The following is a 25888-nucleotide window of genomic DNA, read 5'->3' as shown; positions in this document are numbered from 1 at the left end:
CTCATCATGAAATAGGCCATTCCTGGAGGCAATTTTTTTCTATGACCTCATATCTTTGAAAAAGATGTGTAGGCAACCATAGCTTGAACAGTTCCATGCGATATTCTGGAGGGACAGAAAATTTCTGGCAATGTCCCTCAAAAGTATCACAGGAAGTGAAAGGATCTGCGTCTGGATCATATGTAGGAATCAGTTTACATATCTTTAGCAGAAATTGCATCCTCTCCATGTTATGGAAAGAATGCCAATTCTGCCGCATTGCTGTGACACGTCTGTGAGTTGGAAGTGGTCTGTCCCCATGCCACCTCCTAATCACGAATGGTGTCACCAGCAGCGCTTTGTACAGCTATTGGAGTGGTATCAGTCTGATTGGAGGCAGCCATAGGAGCGGTCTCACTCTCATCTGTCCCCCTGTTTGCACTCAAAACACAAATTTGCTTTGAGTGCAAATCTTTGTGATGTGAGAGCTCAGTTATTGTCTTCTGCATATTACTAATTGTCTCATCTCTCTTTATTAACTCGGTCCTCAGATCAGCAATTATCACCTCTGTAGAGGCTGCTTTTTCCTTATAGCCCGTTATCTCCATATACAGCTGTATAAAAACTTTATCAACATCTGTATAGTATTTTTCTTTCTCAGCTAACTGAGACTGCAGCAGGCTGATCTGACTGACTTTTTCTTTGTGTTGTGTTTCTAGACTAGAAACCTGTTTAACCGCTTCTGCACAACAACAACAATGCAAATTTACAGGGGGCTTTGTCTCTTCAAAGGATTCCACCTTCTCCAGCTTGCTAATGGCATCATCAAATATGCACATCAGTTTAGCAAGCATGTGAAGCCGCTTGGAAGTTTGTTTGAGCACACCACGCTTAGCAATGTGCAATTTGTCATAGGAATCAGCTTGATCTACCAGAGATTCCCATAACATTTGCACAGATTCATTTGATCTAGGCAATACAGGGTTAAACGTACTGTATCTACTTAACTTTTCAAAAGTCCCATGTCCTGCTTTGTCACTCATGGTTATCCCTGCGATCTGTGTGTTACTCCTGAAAGAATCTTTTACCAACCAGCAGATTCTACTGAAGGACTGGAGAAAAAAAAAAAAAAAAAAACAACAAAAACAAGTACCTCACAGGTTAAAATGGGAAACAGTCAGTAACCTAGGAACGTCACTTAAATAGGTTCTCTGTAATGAATTGAACTCACACTAGGACTCAATGAAACTGTGTTACCTGTCCGAATCTCCCAGGTATAAAAACCTAATTCACAGTATAACAGCAATTTCAACAGTATATCCTAACAGAGATCAATTAAAACATTTGGGCCTAGCTCGCCATTGAAGAGGGGATTTTTGTCTCTTGGAAAATGGAGATTTATGTGTATCTCTGTTTTCCATCCCTTCTATTCTATTCCTAGCAAATTGCCTTAGTTTCCCATACAACCCGATTATCCTGTGTAAAATTACACCTCTTCCAGTCCTTCATATATCTCAGGAACAACACACAACCCTTGCAGATACTTATATATAAAAATAGTTTACTGATAACATGGAGATGACAAAGCAATAGACATTATACATAGAGATACAGATAACACAATACATAGAGGACACCACCACACACAGCCACCTCCGTTCCTGTCCACCCTGGATGCTAAGCAAATGCGGCTAATAATGTGTATGTATATACAGTATATCCAGAGTCTACCAATATACAGTCTACTGGATCTACTCTACACCTCCAGTACCTGACCATTAGTACATGTACATATAGAGACTCATGCATAAACAGCATATAATCTAACTGGTAATACAATTGCAGACTGCTAATATCTATATGTACACATATAAAGTCTACTGGGATATTATACTTATATACATACCCACATACGCACACATATAACTTAGCTTGCTCCTGCATCCATCGGTGTCCAGGAAGAGAAGCCCCCGCCTCACTCCCAACTTTCACCTATATCTTGTTATGTCCCAGCCCCCCACCATAGACTCCACCCTGTGACCACCCAAATATCTCCCCCCATCTCTTGGTCAAGAGGATGTTGTTCAACTGCCTAGGATATGCTAACAAGGGACACAATGCTACTGGCCATACTGAATGGGTGAATACCACAGGGTCCAATTATTAGGCATATTTGTGTGGTCATCAGGATGAGGTTCTGGCTGAAAGCCATATTTCCCTTAACACACCCGGAGTGGGGGAGTAGACGGACAGGAACCGAAGGGTCCGCCCAGCAACCGCCCGATGCCAGGACAAGACAAGCTAAAGCCCAAGCCGATGTAGCCACCACAGGAAGACGGACTAAATGGTAGTCCTCCCAAGTTACCGAGAAGGTAAATCCATAGCAGAAACATTGCCTAGAATGGAAAAACGCAATCTGCACCCAGTGGGAGGACAGAACGCGGTAGACCAGTTAGATAGGCACACAGCTAGTACAGTCAGTGTGGACAAGAGGGACAGTACGAGGCCAAAAGGAACACCAGAACCATCCACATGAACAACCATGCTCTTCCCAGAGGGGAGGGCAGAGAAGGAACATCCTCTGAAGCGTGGCCGGAACAGAAGCCACATCGGAGAGATCCGTACCGAATGGGAGCCAAACAGAACCGGCGAGAAAAGGCAGTCGAGACAGAGGCCGGGATAACACCCTCCAAAGAAAGGAGGAGTGGGCAACAGAGAAGCCATAGGACAGCTCAAAGGCAGAACCCCGCTACACTGAGACGCCCGGTTCACCGCCTCGCAGAAGGCGAATACCCTGAAGAACTCAAGGTGGAGGTCCTCCGGACCTGGGTAAGCGAGCACCCAAGAGAAGTTGGGTGACCTTCCCAAGAAGAGCGGCCCGAACCTGGTAGGAGGAAATAGTAGCAGGCGAGGGGACCGTAGTCCCGCCAGAGCCAACATAGAATGCGAAAGGCGCTGCAGACAGCACTCTCGACCATGTGACCACTAGCGCAGGGAAACAATGCTGCGGGAAGACGAATGGGTACGTGTCTAGGAACCACGAACACTCCCCGGCGGAAGGGCCAACGAAATGAATGAGCACGCCCAGCTCGGAGCAGTAGCGAGCAGGTAGAGGCCGTCTACTTATATATAAGGCATTCATTTATTGTTTGTTGGACAACACCTTAGGCTTACACAGGTGGACAGAATGATCTCTTTAGAGAATAGTGCAAGGCTTGCTGCAAACACCGTCTCCCAAGAGGAAAAAAAAAAAATATGTCGCAGGAGGAAAGGAGGCATACGTACGAGTAGCCCCGTAAGCAGTGAGAAGGCCAACCCACCTACAGGATGAGAAGGTATACACGGCCCAAACAACGCACAAGAACGTCCGCTCACTGCAAAAATATCACTCAGCGAAGAAGGCCAGCCAGAGTGCCACAGTATCTACGGAAGTGCAAAGTGCAAACTGAAAAGGAGTTATGCACAAGACTAGTATGGTATGCAATGGAACGCAAAACTGACCGCCCCGAAAGGGGGAATGTACCTGGCCAAATTGCAGTCGGCAAGGGTGCAAAAGCCCGCCCAAAAAAGGGAGGAATGCCCAAGGCCGTACCTACGTCAGAGAAGTAGGCATACCATACTTCGCCCCGAAGGGCGCCATGCACATAGCCACACAGTATCCAGCAGGAATGCAGGAGGTCCACCTAGTGAAAGGGGGACATGCACAGGGCTATCCTAGCATTAAGTGAGTGTGCAACAATTCACCCAACACCGAAACTTCGTGAGAGTGTAACTACTCCCAATGAAGGGGAACATGTGCAAGTCCAATACGGCACATACAAGGACAGCCTTGAATCTCGTGAGCGTGCAAAATTCCACCCATGGAATGAGGGGTGGTCACGCACAAGGCCAGCACGGTATCCAATGGGAGCGCAAGCGTTCCACCCATGTTAGAGGGCCATGCTCAAGGCCAGCAACGTATCCGGTGAGAGTGTAGTATGCCGGCCAGAAAAGAGGGGGGGGGGGGGGTCATGCACATGGCCAGCATCGCATCCAGGGAGAGTGCGATCAGTCGGTGAGAATGTGTGTATGTCACCTGAAGGAGGCATGCCCATGGCCGGCAGCGAATCCAGTGAGAGTGCGTACACCGCCCACGGAAGAGGGGTCATGCATATGGCCGGCAGCGGATCCAGTGAGAGTGCAAGCACCCCGCCATGTATGGGGTTCATGCACATGGCCAACAACGTACCGGCGAGAGAACATCACCGACCGAGGGAGTGTATGTATGCCGCCACAGGGAAGGAGGCATGCCCAAGGCCGGCAGCGAATCCAATGAGAGTGCATCATACCACCTATGGAAAGTGGTCATGCACATGGCTGGCAGTGAATCCAGTGAGAGTGCCGAATGCCGTCCACGGAAGGGAGTCATGCCTATGGGCGTCAGCGATCCAGAGAGTGCAGCGTTCCGCCTATGGAAGGGGGTCACGCACATGATCGGCAACAAATCCAGTGAGAGTGCAGCGTTCCACCAAAGGAAGGGGATCGTGCACATGGCCAGCACCGTATCTGGTGAGAGTGCAGTATTCCGCCTAAGAAAGGGGGTCATGCACAGATCGCAACGAATCTAGTGAGAGTGTAGCGTTCCGCCTATGCCATAACTGGAGAGGGTGACGAATGCTGCCTACAGAAAGGGCCGCATGCACTTGACCAGCGCCGTATCGTGAGAGAGGGCTAGGAGGGTAAAATGACCCTGGCCGCGCGACATGCCGCCTAAGGAAGGGGGGCATGTACTGACATGAGGCTGCAGCGTTCTGCGCAGCCCACAAGTTATATATAATAAAAAATATTCTTTTTTTTTTTTTTTAATATATATATAACAGCCTCACTGAGGCAGAAAGGGGAGCCACCTACAGGGGCATGGCGGGCGGGGGGGGGGGGTTTCAGCCATACAGGCCCATCTGAAACCGGCCTGTACCCAAAGGGTTAAACAGGGATCTGGCCTGGAGGGCGGCGCTGCGATCCTCTGGGGGCAGCCATACAGGCCCATCTGAAGCCGGCCTGTACCGCGGCGCTGCGATCCCCTGGGGGCACCCATACAGGCCCATCTGAAGCCGGCCTGTACCCAAAGGGTTAACAGGGATCCGGCCTGGAGGGCGGCGCTGCGATCCCCTGGGGGCGGGGGAACCTCCCGGCGGAGAAGTTCCAGCCCCCTCCAACAGAGGCCGGAATTTTGCGGCCTAGTAACTGTAGGCCGTGAAGCCGGGGCCTAAATCTTTAGCGGCGCCCGGCTGACCGGGGCCGCACAGTATTCAAGTACCGGCCGGGGAACGAAGCGGCGCATGCACATGCCGGCCGCGGGTGCCCACCCCGCGGGCCGGAAGAACCGGGGACCCGGATAGAGCGCCGGGATCGCGGCCGCAAAGTCTGCGGTGCCCGGCCGACCGGAAAGTTCCGACGGTCGGCCTGGGGCTATTGGAGCATAGCGCTCATATTGCAGGCCGCGGGTGCCCACCACGCTCTCCGGAAGCGAGGACCCTGCGCTCGGCAGCCATTTTACCCATGGAGCGGGCCCTGGCTTATAACAGCGCCCCATGTGGCCGACAGCCACAACCACCTTGCCCTTGGGCCGGTGCCCGTGAGGGCAGAGGAGGGTCAGGGGCAGCAAGGCTCTGGCCCTGAAGCAGTAGCCGGTAAGAGGGAGGGGGACCCTGAGACCGGATGCCTTTGAGGGTGGGACGCCTGCATAACCCCTCCGTCAGGGGCAGCTAGTTGCGGACCTCTGCAGCTCCCCAGGCATTCTTCTTGTAGGGAGAAGGGTGCCAATGACCTATGGAGGCCAGGAGAGAGGGAGCAGAATGTCGCCCTGCGGCAGCCCAGGGGCCAGCCTAGGTCTAGCAGGGACAGAAGGGTCCATAGGCCCAGTATAGGGTCAGGCACGCAGGAGACCGGGGGGGTGGGGGACGTAGGGCTGGAGAAGCCTCTCTTACCACAGCCGTCTTCACCCTCGGTCCGTTCCAGCAGGGTCGCCCCTTCAGCTACTGGCACCGTAGTGGCAGGACGCTGGAAGAGGGACTTGGCGTGCGGGCGACCCTTGCGCTGGCGGGATGTAGGGGAGCGAGGCTGCCCTGATCCACCTTGCCTTCTGTGGGGGAGGCAGCAGTGCGGGTGACCGGCACTGGTGCAGCTCAACCCCGGGAGAAGCAGAGAGGTCTAGTGCGTCTCTGTTGTCCCTGATGATCTGGAACAAAAAGAAAAGAAAAAAGTAAAAATCTAAAATTTAAACAAGGAGAAACCAGCCCTGCAGAGCAGAAGGTGTCTTGCCTCCTTGGACACTAAGCAAAAACTGGCAGTCTCTCTCTCCAGGCTGAGGGTATAGCTGTGGAGGAGGGGCTTAACAGTCTTCACTTAGTGTCACGCCTCCTAGGGAGATGAGCTATACCCAAGGTCTTCTGTGTCCCCCAAGGAAACTGGGCGAGAAAAGGAGTTTTAGTTGACAGTAAACAACCAGTGTCAGGCAGCTGGTGCCAAGGCCAATAAGATACTGGGTTGCATCAAAAAGGGGCATAGATGCCCATGATGAGAACATAGTCCTACCACTTTACAAATCATTAGTCAGACCACACATGGAGTACTGTGTACAGTTCTGGGCTCCTGTAAACAAGGCAGACATAGCAGAGCTGGAGAAGGTCCAGAGGAGGGCAACTAAAGTAATAACTGGAATGTGGCAACTACAGTACCCAGAAAGATGATCAAAATTAGGGTTATTCACTTTAGAAAAAAAGACTCAGGGGAGATCTAATAACTATGGATATATATATTAAAGGTCTATACTGAGAGCTTTCTCATTTATACCTAGGACTGTGACAAGGGGAACATCTAAGTTTGTACCCAAACATAGGTGAGGTTCCTTTACAATAACAGCAGTGAGACTATGGAACTCTGCCAGAGGAGGCGATGACTGTGAACTTACTAAAATTTAGTTACTATTAGTAACTATTTATTGATCAAGGGAGTTATTCTGATTCCAAGATTTGGAGTTGGGAACGAATTCTTTCCTCTTATATGATGAAATTTGGCTTCTACATTAGAGTTTTTTTTTGCCTTCCTCTGGGTCAACTTTGTAGGATAATAGACTGAAATGGATGGACGCATGCCTTTTTCAGCCTTAAAAACTATGTTACTAGTCTCCAATATACAAAGGATATACCAAATCTGCCTGATAGGCGAGGTCCCTGAAGTGGGTATGTGTACAGTATGCACACCTACATAAGATACCGCAAGTGGCAAACAGCAATTGTTAACCTTGAAAGTGCTATTCTTGGCTACCTACTTGAGTTTCGTACACTCCCTCGATGTCTGGCGCAGACAGATCAGCATTAATCTCATTGATGTGTTCCTGGTACATGTCCTCTGGTACAGAATATTCATACAAATTATACACTGTGTTAGAGCGGGGCAAGATTCTATTGACCTGTAAAAACAAGAATACAAGTTTTAAATAGCAACTAGACAATACAAATGTATTGCTAAAAAATATTTAGGGCAAAAAAAAAAAAAATAATAAAAAAAATTGTATGGCTTACTCATCTCACCAAACCCTGCTGCTGCTGTTCCTGCAGGAAATGGTTGGGACTGAGGAAGGTCATCGCTGCAGCATTCCCAGCCACTTCCTGCTGTGTTAGGGTGTCAGCAGGAAGTGCAGAGTAATGGAGATCCAGCACCATTGGAAAGGCAGTGGCAGGGGGTGACTGAGGTGAGTACGAGTCTGGTTTTGTTTTTTACACTATGTGCAGCCCTGCAAAAAAATTTTTTTTTTGCTCCAGACTGAAGCAATACATGGCATATTATAGATTAAATTCACAATAGAAAAGTGGAAATCAGTGGCCCACATTTTCCTAATATGGCTGCATCACAACATTGCAAATTGGTGCAATTAGGTCATTTGTTTTAGAAGTCCACAGCACCTAGCTCTCCAAGAGGAACAAATTAACAGAAACCTGGGTGTGATTTAGTGCAGGGAAAGAAGAAGTGCAGCCTAACGTGATATTTTCAGCAAAAATTGTGTGGAAATTCACAAGGAAAATCTGTGCTGATTTTATTTGTAAACCTGCACCCATGTGCAGGTATCCCTAGGGCTGTTTCACACGAGCGAGTCCATTGCGGGAATAGCGCTCCGTGTGCGAGTGTGATCCTCTGCTCTGGACTTGCAGGAGCGCACGGCATTATCATGATTTATAATGCTATGTGCCTCTGCATGGCCTTTTTTCCACAGAATCATAGTGACATAAAGCTGTCAGTATGATTCCGTAGAAATAAGGTCAAGCAGAGGCACATAGCATTATAAATCTTGATAACGCCGTGCGCTCCTGCAAGTCCAGAGCGGAGGATCACACTCACACACGGAGCGCGATTCCCGCAATGGACTCGCTCGTGTGAAACAGCCCTTAAGGTTCTTTGCCGCTTGTAAATTACACAGGGAGGCTGCTAATGAAACAGGAAAAGACACTACAGGAACATAAATTTAAGTGGTACAGCCCCAACCTTTTTGTACACCACTGCATCCTCTGTTTTGGGCACTCTCTGGTTGACATAGAAAATACGAGGGATGTTGAGCTTGATACAGTGCAAGTCGCTGCCAATTACTGCCCACAAGCGGAAGATTCCAGGTTGACTGCTTTCCCCAATCTGCAAAAGTTACAAGCGCTTAATATACAGCTCATAGGTCTTGTGGCACACAGTTTTTATCATAAAGCCTAACCTGCACAATCTGCCAAGGCATGTCAAGGATGCTGCGAGCCGTTCGACGCAGGAAACTGCCTAACCCAGCGGCTTGGGTTTCACGGACTACACCTCCCGCTCCAGGGGCTGCGTCTCCATCATCTAATCTCCGCTTCTTCTGTCTTTCTTTGCGCTGACGGGCCTGTATCTCCCACTTTTTCTTGTGATAACGCAACCAAAGAAGTCTCTCTTCCTATGAAGGATCATTAGAACAATGAAAAATGCAGAAAAGGTAACCAACTTTAGCCACTGATTCTAACACAGTGGCAAATCATTCAGTTAACAAGCCAAACTCACCTTTGTGGTGCCGAGTGGAGGAGGTGAACCCAAGACCTCCCTCCAAGACTGTGTAAGTGCTACATCTTGCGAGTCACCTTGACTCTCCTCTGCTGTTGGTACACGCTTTCTCTTTGTGCTGATAGGAATAGTGGGCTGCAGACGTTTCCCTACTCCAAAGTCCTCAATATCTGCAGTTTGTGAGGAATCTGGTTGCTGCAGTTGGGCGGTGACCTAAAACATAAAAGGTAATATATAAACTGCAGCAAAATATTACATAAAACTGGTTATCCAATCTGGAAAATTTATAGCATATTAAGAGGACATGCCAAAAACGTCAGACAGGTGTAGATCCCACGTCTTCTCTCAACGGGGTCTCGACATGAACGTGCAACTTTGTCCATTCACTGTTATGGGATTGCCAAAATAGCTCCTTGCTGCTCTCCATTCATGGTGGGGCATTGTTCTTCAGATAAGAGTGGTTCCAGGAGGTGGGACCCACACTCACTGGACTTTTATGTAATATGATAATATTATGCCATAAAGGCCTCGATAGGTATAACCTTCTAATGCAAATAAATCTGAAATTAATACTTCTTTGGAGTTTAAGCAACGACCGTAGCCGGGTAAGATGCTGTAGGGCTACAGTAGACTATTGCACACATTCATAAAGACTATTGTCTATACTGCCTATTGAAACAGTTTATTGTTTACTACATAATTGTCCACTTAATTCAAGTAAGTTTACGCTTTAACCCCTTCAGGACCCTGCCATTTTTCACCTTAAGGACCAGGCCATTTTTTGCAAATCTGACATGTGTCACTTTATGTGGTGATAACTTTAAAACGCTTTTACTTATCCAAGCCATTCTGAGATGGTTTTCTCGTCACATACTGTACTTCATGACAGTGGTAAAATGGAGTCAAAAAATGTCATTTTTAAATTATGAAAAATACCAAATTTGCCAACAATTTTGAAAAGAAAAATTAGCAAATTTCAATTTCTCTACCTCGAAAAATAGTTATTACTTTACATTCCCCATATTTCTACTTAATGTTTGGATCATTTAATGAATGCTATTTTAATTTTTGTGGACGTTAGAAGGCTTAGAAGCAAATCTTGAAATTTTTCAGAACATTTCCAAAACCTACTTTTTAAAGAGGACCTTTCACCTGGAAAAACATTGTGAACTAAGTATGCTGACATGGAGAGCGGTGCCCGGGGATCTCACTTCACTTACTATTATCCCTGGGCGCCGCTCCGTTCTCCCGTTATGCCCTCCGGTATCTTCGCTCACTAAGTTATAGTAGACGGTATCTGCCCTTGTCCAGTGGGCGTCTCCTTCTCCTAAGCTGCAGCGCTGGCCAATCGCAGCGCACAGCTCACAGCCTGGGAGGTTTTTTTCTCCCAGGCTGTGAGCTGCGATTGGCCAGCGCTGCAGCCTAGGAGAAGGAGACGCCCACAGGACAAGGGCAGACACCGCCTACTATAACTTAGTGAGAGAAGATACCGGAGGGCATAACGGGAGAACGGAGCGGCGCCCAGGGATAATAGTAAGTGCAGTGAGATCCCTGGGCGCCGCTCTCCATGTCGGCATACTTCGTTCACAATGTTTTTCCAGGTGAAAAGGTCCTCTTTAAAAAAAGGACCAGCTCAGGTGTGAAGTCACTTTGAGGCTTACATATTAGAAACCACCCAAAAAATTACCCCATTTTAGAAACTACACCCCTCAAGGTATTCAAAACTGATTTTACAAATGTAGTTAACCCTTTAGGTGTTAACCTAATGGAAAATGGAGATAAAATTTCCGAATTTCACCTTTTTGGCAGATTTTCAATTTTAATCCATTTTTTCCAGTAACAAAGCAAGGGTTAACAGCCAAACAAAACTCAATATTTATTGCCCCGATTCTGTAGTTTACAGAAACACCCCATTTGTGATTGTAAACTGCTGTACAGGCACACGGCATTGCACAGAAGGAAAGAAACGCCATATGGTTTTTAGAAGGCAAATTTTGCTGGACTAGTTTTTTGACACCGTGTCCCATTTGAAGCCCCGCCCCCCCTGATGCACCTCCTAGATTAGAAACTCCAAAAAATGTGACCCCATTGTGGATACTACGGGATAAGGTGGCAGTTTTGTTGGTACTATTTTAGGGTACATATGATTTTTGGTTGCTCTATATTACACTTTTTGAGAGGCAAGGTAACCAAAAAAAAAATAGCTGTTTTGGCAGTTTTAATTTTTTGTTATTTACAATGTTCATCTCACAGGTTAGATCATGTGGTATTTTTATAGAGCAGGTGATTACGGACGTGACAATTCCAAATATGACAACTTTTTTTGGCCGTTTCAGTTTTACATAATAAAGCATTAAAAAAAAAGAAAGTTTTTTTTGTGTCTCCATATTCTAAAAGCAGTAGTTTTTTTTTTAGCGACTCCTGTAGGGGCTAATGTTTTTGGTATTAGAGGACAGTTTGATTGGTACTATTGTGGGGTGAGTATGACTTTTTGAGGTCTTGGTATTACGCTTTTTGTGATGTAAGGTGATGGCTTTTTTGACACTTTTTTTTACGGTGTTTACCTGGAGGGTTAGGTCATGTCATTTTTATACAGCAGGTTCTTACGGACACGTTGATACCTAATATGTATACTTTTTATTTATTTAAGTTTTACACAATATTTTTGAAACAAAAATAAATGTAAAAAAAAATCATGTTTTAGTGTCTCCATATTCTGAGAGCCATGATTTTTTTTAAATGTTTTGGGCGATTGTCTTTGGTAGGGTATCATTTTTTGCAGGATGAGGTGGCGGTTAAATTGGTACTATTTTTTTGGGGGGGACGGGGGGGTAAATCGACATATGCCTTTTTGATCGCTTGGTGTTGCATTTTTTTTTTTTTGTCCCCTTAAATCACTAAAAGTTTTTTTTAACACAGTTTTTATTTTATTTCTTTGACTGTTCATTTGAGGGGTTAGGTCATGTGATATTTTTATAGATGCATTAGCACTCTCTGCCAACGAGGTAGAAATGGATCTGGTTGAGTGAGCACCCTAACCCAAAAGGAGGAGTTTCCCCCGCTGAGGAAGAGGCAATGGGACCCACTATCCATCTAGAAAGTGTTCTAGAAGAAGCTTTGAGACCTTTGTTTCTACCACCAAATTGTACAATAAGTCGAGGATTTTCTCTATTGACTAGTGGCGTACAAGTACTCAGACAGGCATCTTTTTACGTCTAGACAATGGAGCCTCCGCTCTCTCGTTCTTTGGGGACTGACACAAGGATGGAAGAACAATGTCTTGGGTTCTATGAAAAAGGGAGACCACTTTAGGAAGAAAAGAAGGATCTGGTTTAATGAGTACTGTAACCTCCAAGATGTTAGTATAAGGAGGGGAGGCTAAAAAAGGCAGAAATCTCTCCTACGCGCCTGGCAGAGGTAACCGTCACCAAAAACGGGGTTTTAAACGACAAATTTTTTACAGACAAGTCCTGTATTGGTTCGAAAGGAGGCTCCATCATTCTAGTCAAAACTAGATTAAAATCCCACGGGGCAACTGAGGGTCTGATTACAGGTTTAATCTAACCAATTGCTTTAAATCCATGGATGATTTGCAATTGGGAAATCAAAAAAAGCACTAAGGGCAGAAACTTGTACCTTAAGAGTGCTATGTCTTAGGTTCTTATCAAGACCCCTTTGTAAAAAATCTACTATTTTAAAACATAGGAGGAGAACTCTAAGGATCTACAGGGTTTTTAGAGAAGTTTAAGAAAGTCTTCCACATTCTGAGGTAAATGATAGAGGTTACTTTTTTCCTACATGATAATAGGGTAGATACAACTTCCTTAGATGGACCTCCGCGTTCTAGAATTTCCCTTTCAAATACCAGGCTGTTAGATGAAAGTCTCTCCCTTCCGGATGGAACACAGGACCCTGAAACAGATCCTGCCTGTCCGGAAGAATCCAAGGATCTGGTTAGAGAAAGCTTTCTCAACCAGGTGAACCATGTTCTCCTTGGCCAGAATGGGGCGATCAAAATGATCCTCATCAGTTCCTGCCTCAGCTTTTGTAACACTCTCGGAAGAAGCCTCAGCGGAGGGTAGGCGTACAGAAGTTGATTCGGCCACGGAAGGGAGAAGACGTCTATCCCTGTCGGAGAATCTTCAGAATTTAGGGAAAATAATAGGTTGCATTTTTTGTTTTCCCTGGTTGCAAATAGGACAAAATACTTGAGGACGGCCCCAGAGCTGAATTATCCGGTTGAAGACTTCTTGGTTTAAACACCATTTTCCCTGGTCTAGAAGGTTTCTACTTAGATAGTCGGCCAGCTTGTTTTCTGTTCCCTTTAAGTGTACTGCTTTGATAAATGGAACTGTCGTAATAATGATTGGCCGAAATGAATCAAACATGAATTGCTATGTTTAATAAATAGTATGGCATCTGCCATCTTGTGATATGTCCACCATTTTGTGTAAGTTTATGGAAAGGCCACACGTTCCTAAAGTGTATTCTCATATTTTCTCTATAATTTTGCTAGTTTGAGAGAGTACTCCTTGTCTTTTAAAAAGATTTATATTTAAAAGATAAAAGCATGAGGAAGTTAGTATGTTCTCTAAACATCTGGTACAAAAATCACCCCTACAGCTTGCTGTCTGTTAATGAAGCAGGGGATGAGTAAATAGAGGAATGAGATAAACAAATCTGTGAAAATATTTTATATATACACACACACACACACACACACACGTGTAATGAACCTAATACTTTAAGTATAAGATAATCAATAGTATATATGGTATTATGTATGTTTCTAAATGTTATAAAAAGATATATAATTCTCACTAAGAATGCTTCCACCCCTAAAATTTAGGAAGAATCTTTAAGTATTAGACTGGTAATGAGTCCCTGTCCGAAGAAAGCTATGTTATTCTAACTAGCAATTAACTACTCTTTGAAGACACATGTGCAAGTGTTCGATTGTATTCTTATCTGTACCATAAATTTGACAGATTGAGAGATGTCTAATTGTACCACTAAGTCTGCATTTTAATTAGTATACGTGTCAAAGTTAATCTTTATCGTTCTGATTTAAGGTTCTAGATGTCAAATGTATAGAATGCAAGATGAAGTCAGACTTGCGTAGTTAAAGCTTTATAGTATGATGCTAATAGCCTTTACAACAGTGTCACCTAGGTATGAGTAGGTGACATTACAACAGCAGCAGAAATGCATTCTAGTTAATATAATGACATCATAGTCCTTATCAAGTGTACACGCCTAACCGATAATGATTGGAAAGTTCCAAACTAGGAAGGTGTGTCTAACTGATCAGTTTTTGGTAATAAGCCAGTTACACGGATGAGGAGGGGAAGGAACCAAGCAACCAGGAGATCAGAAAAATAAAGAGCTAGACACCTACAGAGGTTAGACAGGTTTCGACACAAAAAGGACAAGTTGAGCTCTCTAAAAGGGTCTTATCAAGATAAAAGCCATGGTGAGATATGCGATGGACCACCCAGCTTTCCTAGGAGCAGAAGTGAGATTCCTACTAAGACTTGGCAAGAGACACAAAGAATGATATTTAATTTTATTAAGACTAATTGGATAATGTGGGTGAAATTATACCATCAAGATTTGGGTTATTTATTCGCCAAGCATTAAATGAGAGAATTTATTTATTTTATATATATATATATATATATATATATATATATATATATATATATATATATATATATATATTTATTTTTTATAGTAATATTCTTCACCAAGCTAAGTGATCGATTCCCACAGGAAAGCCTTGTTCCAAGTTCTTCCCATTTAAGATATAATAGCTTTGATCATAGATCCCTGTTTGTCTTAATAGTCTTACCAAAGTCATATGTGTGAAAATAGTCCAGGATCGGGCGGGAGGATACAGTTATCTCTTCTAGGTTATATCCTTGAATGGATTTGACCATTCTCGAAGTCATGTGATGTGTAGTTGGTTAGAAGGGGTCGGAATGTATTTAGCATTCCATATTGATGTCTAGGATTAGGTATGCCCATCCTGATATCATGAGGTTTCCTCTGAAGTTATTTCTACTCACATGTATTGTTAAGTTTGTAATGCTTTATATCAACGCTGAATATATTCATTTGCATGTATCATTGTGTTTATTTACTTATTTATGTTTATAACCTTGTAAGCAATAAATCTGCATATTTTTATAATACCCGTGTATTATTGTATAATGCAAAACTACACCTTTTAGCATCATCATCTCACATCAAAAGAACTTGTTATCTGAGGAAATAGTCGGACTCAGATGTGAATTGTATAGATTAGGTTGTCTACAACTCACCAGGTCATGATTTCAAGAATTTATGAAAACTTGTTATTTTTTCAAGGTTAAGTATTTTATAACCATAATTAATAATTCTTAACGGAATTATTACCGCCCAACAGAACATAAGGAATAATTGGGGAAAAAAATGTCTGCGGTTAAGATTTTTTTTTTATCTGGTCCCTCCTTGTCGGTTTATGTAGGATACCACCGTGGCATTGTCTTAGAAGATTTTTTGTATTATGGGTAGGAATTCTCTTAAGGCAAATAGTAATGCTCTGAGCTCTCATGTTCTGGAAGTCCTGACTCTCCATTGAGCTCCATACCCCGTCGGACGCCCCACCCTGTCGGACTGGCGTCTGTGTGGATGGTTATCTGCTCCTGTAGGTCCCAGGGGAGACCTTGAGACCGATTTGAAGGATCCAGCCACCAGATTAAAGATTGTATCACCTGAGGGGTGAGAGGAAGCGGGGCATCCAATGGGGATAGTGATCCCTGCTACTCATTTAGAATCTGCCATTAAAGTGTTCTGGAGTGAAACTGGGCCCAATTGACAGCGGGTAACGTGGAGTTCATTCTGCCTAATACTGCCATTCCCTGTCTGATGGTTCGATCTTTTGAGGCTAGCAGGGACCGCACATCTTCTCTTAAATCGGGATATCTTGTGCTGTGGAAGGAAACAACGTAGGTTTATGGAGTCCAGAATCAGTCCTAAAAATAAGCAACTTTGGGAAGGGGTCAGTTTAGATTTTTCCCAGTTGATCTGCCATCCTAGTTTTGTCAAAATTTGCAATATTTCTTGGAGATGAGAGGTTAAAAGGTTTACCGATTCTGCCACCATTAAAAGATCGTCAAAATAAGGGATAACCAAAATGTCTTTCCCTTATGTGGGCCATAACCTCTGCCATCAACTTTATAAAGAGCCTGAGATATTACAAACAGAAGTGCTCTGTATTGTAGATGATAGACTTGGCCTTCCATGGAAACTGCCACTCAGATATTTTTGGAAATCTGCATGAATTGGGATGTGGTAATAGGCATCTTTTATGTCTATGGTGGCCATGACACAGTCTTTGAATAGATGTTTTATTGCAGAAGGTATAGATTCCATTCAGAATTTTTTGTATCTTAGGAACGGATTTCTACGATAAACCGTTGTCTTTTTTTCGTAGAAATAAAAAAGTTTTTCAATAGAGACAAAAGGCCAAATTTCTGACAAGAAAACAGAAATAGGAATGATAAGGGATTCCTCTTTAATTCTCAGTCCGCTTCAGGGTCCAAAGCTGGTCAACAGGAAACTCTTTTTGTTATCAGAGGCCTTCTCTAGGTCATCCAAAACCGGTCCAAAGAGACAATCTCCCTGGCACGGAATAGAGCAGAGTTTATGCTTTGAACCCGTGTCACCAGACCATGCCTTAAGCCAAAAAGCTCCCCTTGCAAAATTAGACAGAGCTGCTGACCTTGCATTTAATTTTAACGCATCCGCAGCAGCAGAGATGAAGTCTACTGCTTTAAAGATGGTGGTGAAAACGGCTAATAATTGGTTTTATTCTTGATATGGGGCGCCAGTTCTAGGAGCTTTAATGACCTGGCAGTGGAAATATTTGGTTTAAATGCCTGGGTAGAAGCTTCCCATACTTTTTTTTTTTTAAGGTAAACTTCTGCTGGTCTATCCATAGGATCTTTTAAAAGGCACTGAGATATTCAAATGGCAAAGCAGTAGGGGTGCACCGAAATTTCGGCAGCCGAAAATATCGGCCGAAAATGCACCTAATCCACTTCGGCCGATATTGTTACATATCGGCCGAAAATATGGGGTGTGGGATTTGTCACCCACCATCTGCGGGCGGGCGGTTTACTTTGTCACTGCATCTTTATTTTACCTTACAATCGTGAGGCTCCAGTAACTAACAACTCTGCAGGCAGAGCGGAGGCCGGCGTGACGTCACTTACTCACGTGACGCGCCTGCTCCGCCTCCTTCATTCATAAAGTGGGCGGAGCAGGTGCGTCACGTGAGTAAGTGACGTTACGCCGCCCTCCGCTCTGCCTGCAGAGTTGTTACCGGAGCGTCACGATTGTAAGGTAAAATAAAGATGCAGTGAGTGATGCTGTGAGCAGCAGGGCCGGGGCTGTTATGGGTAGGGGGATCGGTCTATGGCACTGCTATGGGGAGGGGGGGATCTGTGCACTGTTATGGGGAAAGGGATCTGTGCACTGTTATGCCCATAACAGTGCACATATCCCCCTCTCCATAACAGCGCCACCCACAGATCCCCCTCTCCATAACAGCGCCACCCACAGATCCCCCTCTCCATAACAGCGCCACCCACAGATCCCCCTCTCCATAACAGCGCCACCCACAGATCCCCCTCTCCATAACAGCGCCACCCACAGATCCCCCTCTCCATAACAGCGCCACCCACAGATCCCCCTCTCCATAACAGCGCCACCCACAGATGAATTTCATTCATGAAAAAGAATTATTAATAAAATCATTAAAAAAAAAGTATTTTAAAAGTATTTGGGCAAAAAGGCAGTTTCGGTTTCGGTTTTCGGTCAAGGGCATCCTGAATTTTCGGTTTCGGACCAGAATTTTCATTTCGGTGCACCCCTACAAAGCAGATATTTTTAGAGATCTTAGCGATTGGGGCATCCAATTTTGGAGGCCTATCCCAGCAGGAGGACTCAGCCTCAAAGGGGTATTTTCTTTTCACATTTTTTTGGAATAAAAAAAATTTGTCAGGTTTTTCCCATTCTTTCTGAATTAAAAATTTTATGGTTTTCATTTAATGGAAACACACTTTATCTTTTGTGCACCAGATCACCAAATCTTATATCTTGGACCGACTTTTGTTCCATAGATTCCTCCACTTTCATAGTGACTCTAATAGCAGTCAGCAGAGATTTGGTATCCTCAGGGGAAAATAAGGGTCTACCCGTGGATTCTCCATCCGAAGACTAGTTTGAACTCTCTAGGATTGTAGGATTTTTCCTTGCTCGTTCTCGTCTGAAGAATCTGAATCAGATACCATGGCAGAGTGACCCTGTTTGCCAGAGGCTGAGGAAGGGAGGCTCTTAAACATTTTAATTGAATCAGAAACTTCAGATTTGACAATATCCTTAATACTCTGAAGCAGAGATGGGGATTCATCTTCTACCACCTTATCGACACAATGCTGACATAATAACTTAGACCAGAAAAGGGCAAGCTTTTTCTTGCATACAGCATACTCTTTGCCTCTGGTCTTTGTGGTAGCTTTCCTAGGGCCATCTTTGACACGCTACAATTAAAAATAAGAGAACAAGCCCCTATTAAAACCTGACAGAGGAAAAATAAAAGTTGAGGATTGACCCTCTTACCCCACCAGGAGTACCCGTCTGGCGTCATGATCTTCTTGGACATCTGCGCGCTGACTACTCATCCTCCATTATAGCGGACAGGGATAGAGAGTCTTCCATAAGGGATCCACCGATGCTTGTAGGCTGGCTGGGCTCCTTCTGACCGCGCGCTGAATGATATCAAATACCATAGGTCGGGTCCCTGCCGCTGCTCCCATATGGCCTCAGTAGGAGAAGTCCCTCCCCCACTTCTGGAACGCTCACCGCATGCGTTCCAAATACCGGAATTCACGCTGACGCAACTTCCGGTTCGCCCGGAACAAAACTCTCCCCCCGCCTCTAAGTTACCAGGCAGGGAAAGGCCCCGGACTTCCTTAACACCGCCAGGAAGATCCGGCGTGACAGCATCACCTCCCGGTAATGCTGGTACTTGCCCAGGAACACCAGCTCAATACTGAATCCAGGACCCAGAAGGAGGACCCCAGATTTTGCAGGCGGCATCCAAGTGGAGACTTACGCCGCACCAGGTAACCCCTATTAAGAATGTCTTTAGGGGATCCTGCAGAGCCTAAAATCTTGCTCTGCACAAAATACATACTATCCATAGGACAGGAAACAGGAACTGGTGGTATAGAGCAGTGGCGTTGCAACGGGGGTGCGGACCGCACCGGGTGACACCATTGATAGGGGTGACACCAGCAGGGCCGGCATTTACGAACCATTTGTATTGCCGTCCTCAGGAAAGGGAAAGATGTGTCTGGGATTCGAACCCACGACCTTCTGTAATCAGAGGCAAAGCACTGCGATGCAGCCTCTTCCTGTGTCCCGCCCTGTATGTCCATATATGGAGTTAGTGCTTGTGTATTTCAGAAAAGCTTCTGCTGGGATTCGAACCCACGACCTTCTGTATCAGAGGCAAAGCATCTAACCACACGGCCATAAGAACCGCCTTGCTACTGACTGAAAATATATGACACTTCTACTGTTATAGCTGTACAGCCATACACATGACAGCTGCCCCAACACACCCATCACTGCTATATCTCTATATGACAGCTGTCCCAGCAAACTAAGCTCTGCTATATCTCTATAAATGATAGCTGCCCCAGCACACCCAGCTCTGCTACATATGATACACATGACAGCTGCACCAGCACACTCAGCTCTACTATATCTCTATATATGACAGCTGCTCCAGCTGTCATGTGTATTATATGTAGCAGTGCTGGGTGTGTTTGGGCAGCTGTCATGTGTATAGATGTAGCAGAGCTGGGTTTGCTGGAGCAGCTGTCATATATAGAGATATAGTAGAGCTGCGTGTGCTGGTGCAGCTGTCATGTGTATTAGATGTAGCAGAGCTGGGTGTGTTAGGGCAGCTATCATATATAGAGATATAGCAGGCTGAGTGTGCTGGGACAGCTGTCAGAGATATAGCAGTGCTGGGTGTGTTAGGGCAGCTGTCATGTGTATAGATGTAGCAGAGCTGGGTTTGCTGGAGCAGCTGTCATATATAGAGATATAGTAGAGCTGAGTGTGCTGGTGCAGCTGTCATGTGTATCATATGTAACAGAGCTGGGTGTGCTGGGGCAGCTATCATTTATAGAGATAAAGCAGAGCTGAGTGTGCTGGGACAGCTGTCATATAGAGATATAGCAGTGCTGGGTGTGTTAGGGCAGCTGTCATGGGTATAGATGTACAGCTATAACAGTAGAAGTGTCATATTTTCAGTCAGTAACAAGGCTGTTCTTATGGCCGTGTGGTTAGATGCTTTGCCTCTGATACAGAAGGTCGTGGGTTCGAATCCCAGCAGAAGCTTTTCTGAAATACACAAGCACTAACTCCATATATGGACATACAGGGCGGGACACAGGAAGAGGCTGCATTGCATCGCTGACATGGAGGTAAGTGTTTATTTTTTTTAATACCCGACTGTTACTGCCATGGGGGGAGCAGGAGGCACTTGATACTGGCACATGGGGGGAGGGGGGTTGGCACCTGATACTGGCACATGGGGGGGGGGGGGGTGGCATGGCACTATGATACTGGGACATGGGGGGGGGGGGGAGGGAGGCACTTTATACTGGCACTTTTGGGGGGGGGGGGATGGAATGGCACTATGATACTGGGACATGGGGGGGAGGCACTTGATACTGGCACTTTGGGGGGGGGGGGGGAGATGGCATGGCACTATGATACTGGGACATGTGTGGGGGGGGGAGAGGCACTTCATACAGGCACATTGGGGGGATGGGAGATGGCACTATGATACTGGGACATGTGGGGGAGGGAGGAGAGAGGCATTTGATACTGGCACATGATGGGGGGGCATCTATGGGGACACTTACTGGCACATTATTGGGGGGCATTATGGGGGACACTAGGCCGGCAGCCTATCAGAGGCCGGACACTGAGGGGCATCTACAGGGGCACTATATATGGGGCATTTTATACTGGTACATTATGGGGGGCACTAGCAGGAAGAAGGGGGAAAGGAGCACTATGGGGGAATTCCCTGGTGGCACTATATAGGGGTATTTTATACTGGGACATTATGGGGGCACTATGGGGACATTAGCTCAACTGGGGGCATTACAAGGGGGTATTTTTTGCACTGTCACATTAAAAGGAGAATTATTTCTACTAGGGGGGGGGGGGGGGGAGGGGGCATTATGGTGGGCTTTATTACTCCCCCATGGTATGACCCCCTAGTAACAGCACCAGCCTCTCCCTGCTCTGCTATCCCTCTGCCCCTTCTCCAAATCCTTATTATGAAATCTTTCTCATTAGGATAAAACACAACATCAGCTCCGCCAAACCCCCGGCCAAAGTGTTGAAGTGGCGTCCGAGATCCCCAAGGGCCAAGCCAAGTAATTGTAAGTTTTCATGTGAAATATGTTTGTTATACACATATAGCCTACACTGTGCCACACAATATACAGTATACCGCTACACTGTGTAGTCTATTCTATAAGCACCATTGTTTTGTGGCGGCAGACAGAAAATAATCTGGAAGTGCCCCTCCCGAGACGAGGCTCGGACTGCTAGGGGGGGGGGGGTCTGCTGAGCTAACGGATGCCCCCTATGGCAGTAGCACCACCATAGCCCCCATATATGGCAAAAAAAATTGTTTCGGGGAGGAGGTGGGGGGGAAGGGGTGACACCATTTTCTACCGCACCGGGTGACACCAGCCCTAGCAACGCCACTGGTATAGAGGCAGTGCCCCTCCTTAAGAGCTCTCCATGAAAGTTCCTGTTTCCTGTCCTGGATGGAGGCGGTCTCTCAAGGGTGCTCTCATGGGCATAAGGGAAAAGTCCATTACAAATGTTTGTCATTGGATAACTGATCTGAGAAAGTTGGAACTTGATAGACTTATGTCTTTTGTTAACCTATGTCACTATGTACTGGGGAGCTCAGTACACATGTTTATACAGCTCCAATAGAACTCATAAGGAGCTGTACAAGTCTCTATGCAGTGAACCCTCACTAGCGGACTCTGCAGAAAATTCATTGGACTGTCAGGAAGTAAAAGCAGCTCAGTGCCGGGCCCTCCATTCACCACAGGCCTCGTAGTAGCAGACACATGGTCTGTCACTGTTCCCCAGTTGCTATGAGAACATCAGAATACACTCATCCCCGATTTCAGAGGGGTCTGATACTCACTTGCTTTTTTCCTTGAATTGTGAACAGTTCATTAATTCTTTTTTGTTTGTAGACATCATTCTTCTCAAGTAATTTCTTATGTAGCCAATCTGGGTGCCTTACACGGGGGACTGGATTCTTCACCTAAAACACACAAGATAGGTTGACTCCATGGCATATTGAAATAAAGACTCACATGACACAGTAACCAATAGCCCGACTGGTTTTGTAGGACACATCCAGACGCAAATACTTAACTGTAAAAAAGATAAATTGTCACATTATCAAGAGTTATGCAACTTTCTAGTATATTTTGCGTTCCCATTATTCACCATTTTCAAAATGTTTACTGTAAATGGGAGCATGTATATACAAAGATGAAAATCCACACCGAGCCATTCCAAGCATACAGCTGAAAAGTGGATAGGCGTTTCGCCACTCTAGGCAACGTTTGAGCTATGGTACATCCTGGAAAACGATATCCTCAGGACAAATTGATCTCTACTTTTTAAACAGGATATAATACAATTTCCATACCTGCTGTAATGCTGCTGGAATGGTTATAATTTTTTGAATAGCGCTACCCAGACGCTCTATGTAGTAATCCCAGTCTAGAATCTGGAGAAAAACAAAAAACAATGAAATAAACTATTTGAAAGGTTTAAGAAAAAAAAAGAAAAAATACTAATACAACAGACTGGTAACATACCGAGCGTATGTCTAAATCGTGCAAAGATGGGTTTTTCAGCCACTTCCGTAGATAATGTCGCTTTACTCCCAACTCCGCTTGAAAAATCGCCAAAGGAATAGCTCTAGAATTAATAAAAACAAAGACCAAGATCTACATGGAAACTTAAAGAAGCTAGCAGTCCGCCATACATCACTCCTTATGTTTAGGAGTCCTTTGAATAGCAATTTGCCTTTATAGTGTTCATCAATGTAGGTCCAGATCTAAAGCCATGTTTGATGGGAAGATATAACTGGGAGGGTTAACACAGTAAGATTTCCTGGTTGACTGCGTCATTGCCTACATTACATCTACATTATACATGTTGATGAATAACATTTAAAAAGAATGCTGGGCTTTTCATGTCTTCTTCTAATTAAAATCTAAAGCCTACATTTAAAAAGGAGGAGATTTATCACACCCAAATGCCAAAAACTGGTGTTAAAATAGTCACATATCTGGGACTTGCAACATTTTAAATGCCATTTGTGCAAATGGCGTTTTACCGCCACCCTTGCCACTTCCAGAAAAGGGGTTCTGGCAAGGGTGTGGTGTGGGCAGCAGGGCTGTAGAGTGGGAGTTGCTAAATCAGAGTCAGTAGAAATGTACTGACTCCAGCTTAAAAGAATTTTTTTTTTTTAAATATCTGTAATTAATACTGGTAGATGTGGTAAACAGCAGCACTCTGAGTTCCCGGGTATTAATCCTCAATATATCCTGGACATGGATCCTCAAAATATAAACAGAAAAATGCAAAAAGGCAGCACTCCGGTGTAAAGTGGAAAAAGTGGATCTCCTTTATTCACCCATGCAACGTTTCAGCTTGTCTCATTGGAGCCTTTGTCAAGCAATGACTATAGTGCTCAATACAACATTTATGTGATCAAGTGAACATCATTACAAAGTAATTACCTAGTGACTCAAATCAATTAACATGAAATCCATGATACTCCAAAAAAATTGTATTACTAAAAAAATAAATACATTATCCGGGCTGTCATTTCATCAAGAAAGTAAATGGCAATAGTAATCATTTTATCCATTTAAAACCAAAGAGAAAAAACGTGTATACAGTGTTAAAAAAGTAAATGAAGTAATGGTGCAAACATAATTAAAGAGGACCTTTCACACTTTATGACAATGTGAACTAAGTATACAGACATGGAGAGCGGCGCCTGGGGATCTCACTGCACTTACTATTATCCCCGGGCGCCGCTCCGTTCTCCTGCTATGCCCTCCGGTATCTTCGTTCACAAAGTTATGGTAGGCGGAGTCTGCCCTTGTTCTGCTGTAGCGCTGGCCAATCACATTGCAGAGCTCACAGCCTGGGAGGAAATAACCTCCCAGGCTGTGAGCTCTGCGCTGCGACTGGCCAGCGCTACAGCAGAACAAGGGCTGACTCCGCCTACCATAACTTAGTGACTGAAATCTCCGCCTACCATAACTTAGTGAGCGGAGATACCGGAGGGCATAGCGGGAGAACGGAGCGGCGCCCGGGGATAATAGTAAGTGCAGTGAGATACCCGGGCGCCGCTCTCCATGTCTGTATACTTAGTTCACATTGTCATAATGGGTGAAAGGTCCTCTTTAATGTGAAACGTGTAAATGATTAAAAACATAATGGCAGGTTGCTCACCCTTTATAGAAATCCCGTTCCTCAGCGGGCTTAGCATTCCACAAACAACTTTGCGCATTCGTCAGCGCCAAGTCATTGTGGGAGTAAGGGATCAAATGGTTCCAATGCCCATGCGCACGTATATGCGCAAGTGCGTTGTGTACGTCTTAGAAAATAGCCACGATCTAAAATGAAACTTGCAGCACCCACAGCATTGACTGTGCATGCGTGAAACACAGGATCAGCGTTTCCACGATTCAAGAAAGAATCAAAAGGTAATATAATGGCAATAAACCATAACATTATAAATTATATTAGCCCCAACAGGATCAATATCTAAATATTCAAATTATGGCATACTCCAAACGAGTCCCAAGGTGGACATAAGACCTCCAGTAATCAGCTGGTGGCCACGTTCATCATCGTGAGGAATCAAAACCTTGGACATATTCACTGCCCCAGGTAAGGATCCACACCATTGGGAAACTGATTGGAGAGAAAGGGGAAAACAGAGGCCATCGACAATTACATCGAGCTTTAAAATAAAGTCGTTACAACGATGTGTGGGGGAACAACCCAGGATTCTGGGAGTTATAGTTTTATAGTTTCAGAACAGCTGGAGTGCCGGAAGTTGCCGATCCCTGGCTTACTGACTTATCATTGCTCTCACCTTTCAGTAACTGGGGATCCATCAGGCTTGCGAGATATAACGTATCGGCAACTAAGTCCAGCATCCTTAACCATCTGATCGCCAAGAAACTCAGCTAAGCGTTTGGCAGTACTAATAGACGTAGATTTTTGCTCCCCGTAATCCTCAAGTCGTCTAGACATGTTACGATTTTCAGAGATCAATTCAAACAGCTCAGAATCTGGCATGTTGGCAGCCTGGAAGGGAAAAAAAAAAAAAAGTATCAAAATATATAGAAAAACGAAAAAAGGTATGAAAACTCAAATCTTGTACATGATAAACCCACATTATTAACCATGATGCATTTCAGGTCTATATTATGCATATAGGACTTTGCTCAAAAATCATGTTCTGAGCGAACACCGTTATAGTCTATGAGGTCTTTAGGCTCCGTTACGCTCAGTTATCTGCAGAATCCGTCCTTTCCGTTCTCCTGCTCCTCAACGGAGAACGGAAAGGAGAAACGGTGACGTGAAAGGAGCCTTAGACGGTTCTGAGTAATTTGGCACTTTTAAACTCAGATGTGATAAACTGTAACAA

General features: G+C 44.9%; 1 protein-coding gene across 1 annotated transcript in view; it reads right to left on the bottom strand.

The window, feature by feature from the left end:
- Positions 1 to 25888, bottom strand: part of POLE (DNA polymerase epsilon, catalytic subunit) — a 125837-nt gene that overhangs the window by 22039 nt on the left and 77910 nt on the right. Inside the window, 8 exon segments of the mRNA XM_040416726.1 lie at positions 7289 to 7429; positions 8500 to 8643; positions 8717 to 8929; positions 9034 to 9246; positions 22340 to 22462; positions 22856 to 22936; positions 23028 to 23130; positions 25331 to 25545. Of these exon segments, the coding sequence (XP_040272660.1) occupies positions 7289 to 7429; positions 8500 to 8643; positions 8717 to 8929; positions 9034 to 9246; positions 22340 to 22462; positions 22856 to 22936; positions 23028 to 23130; positions 25331 to 25545 (1233 nt within the window).

The sequence above is a fragment of the Bufo bufo genome, chromosome 2 (genome assembly GCF_905171765.1).
Source record: "Bufo bufo chromosome 2, aBufBuf1.1, whole genome shotgun sequence".
Lineage (NCBI taxonomy): Eukaryota > Metazoa > Chordata > Amphibia > Anura > Bufonidae > Bufo > Bufo bufo.
The sequence above is the reverse complement of the archived record's forward strand: the minus strand, read 5'-3'. Positions and strand labels throughout refer to the sequence as shown.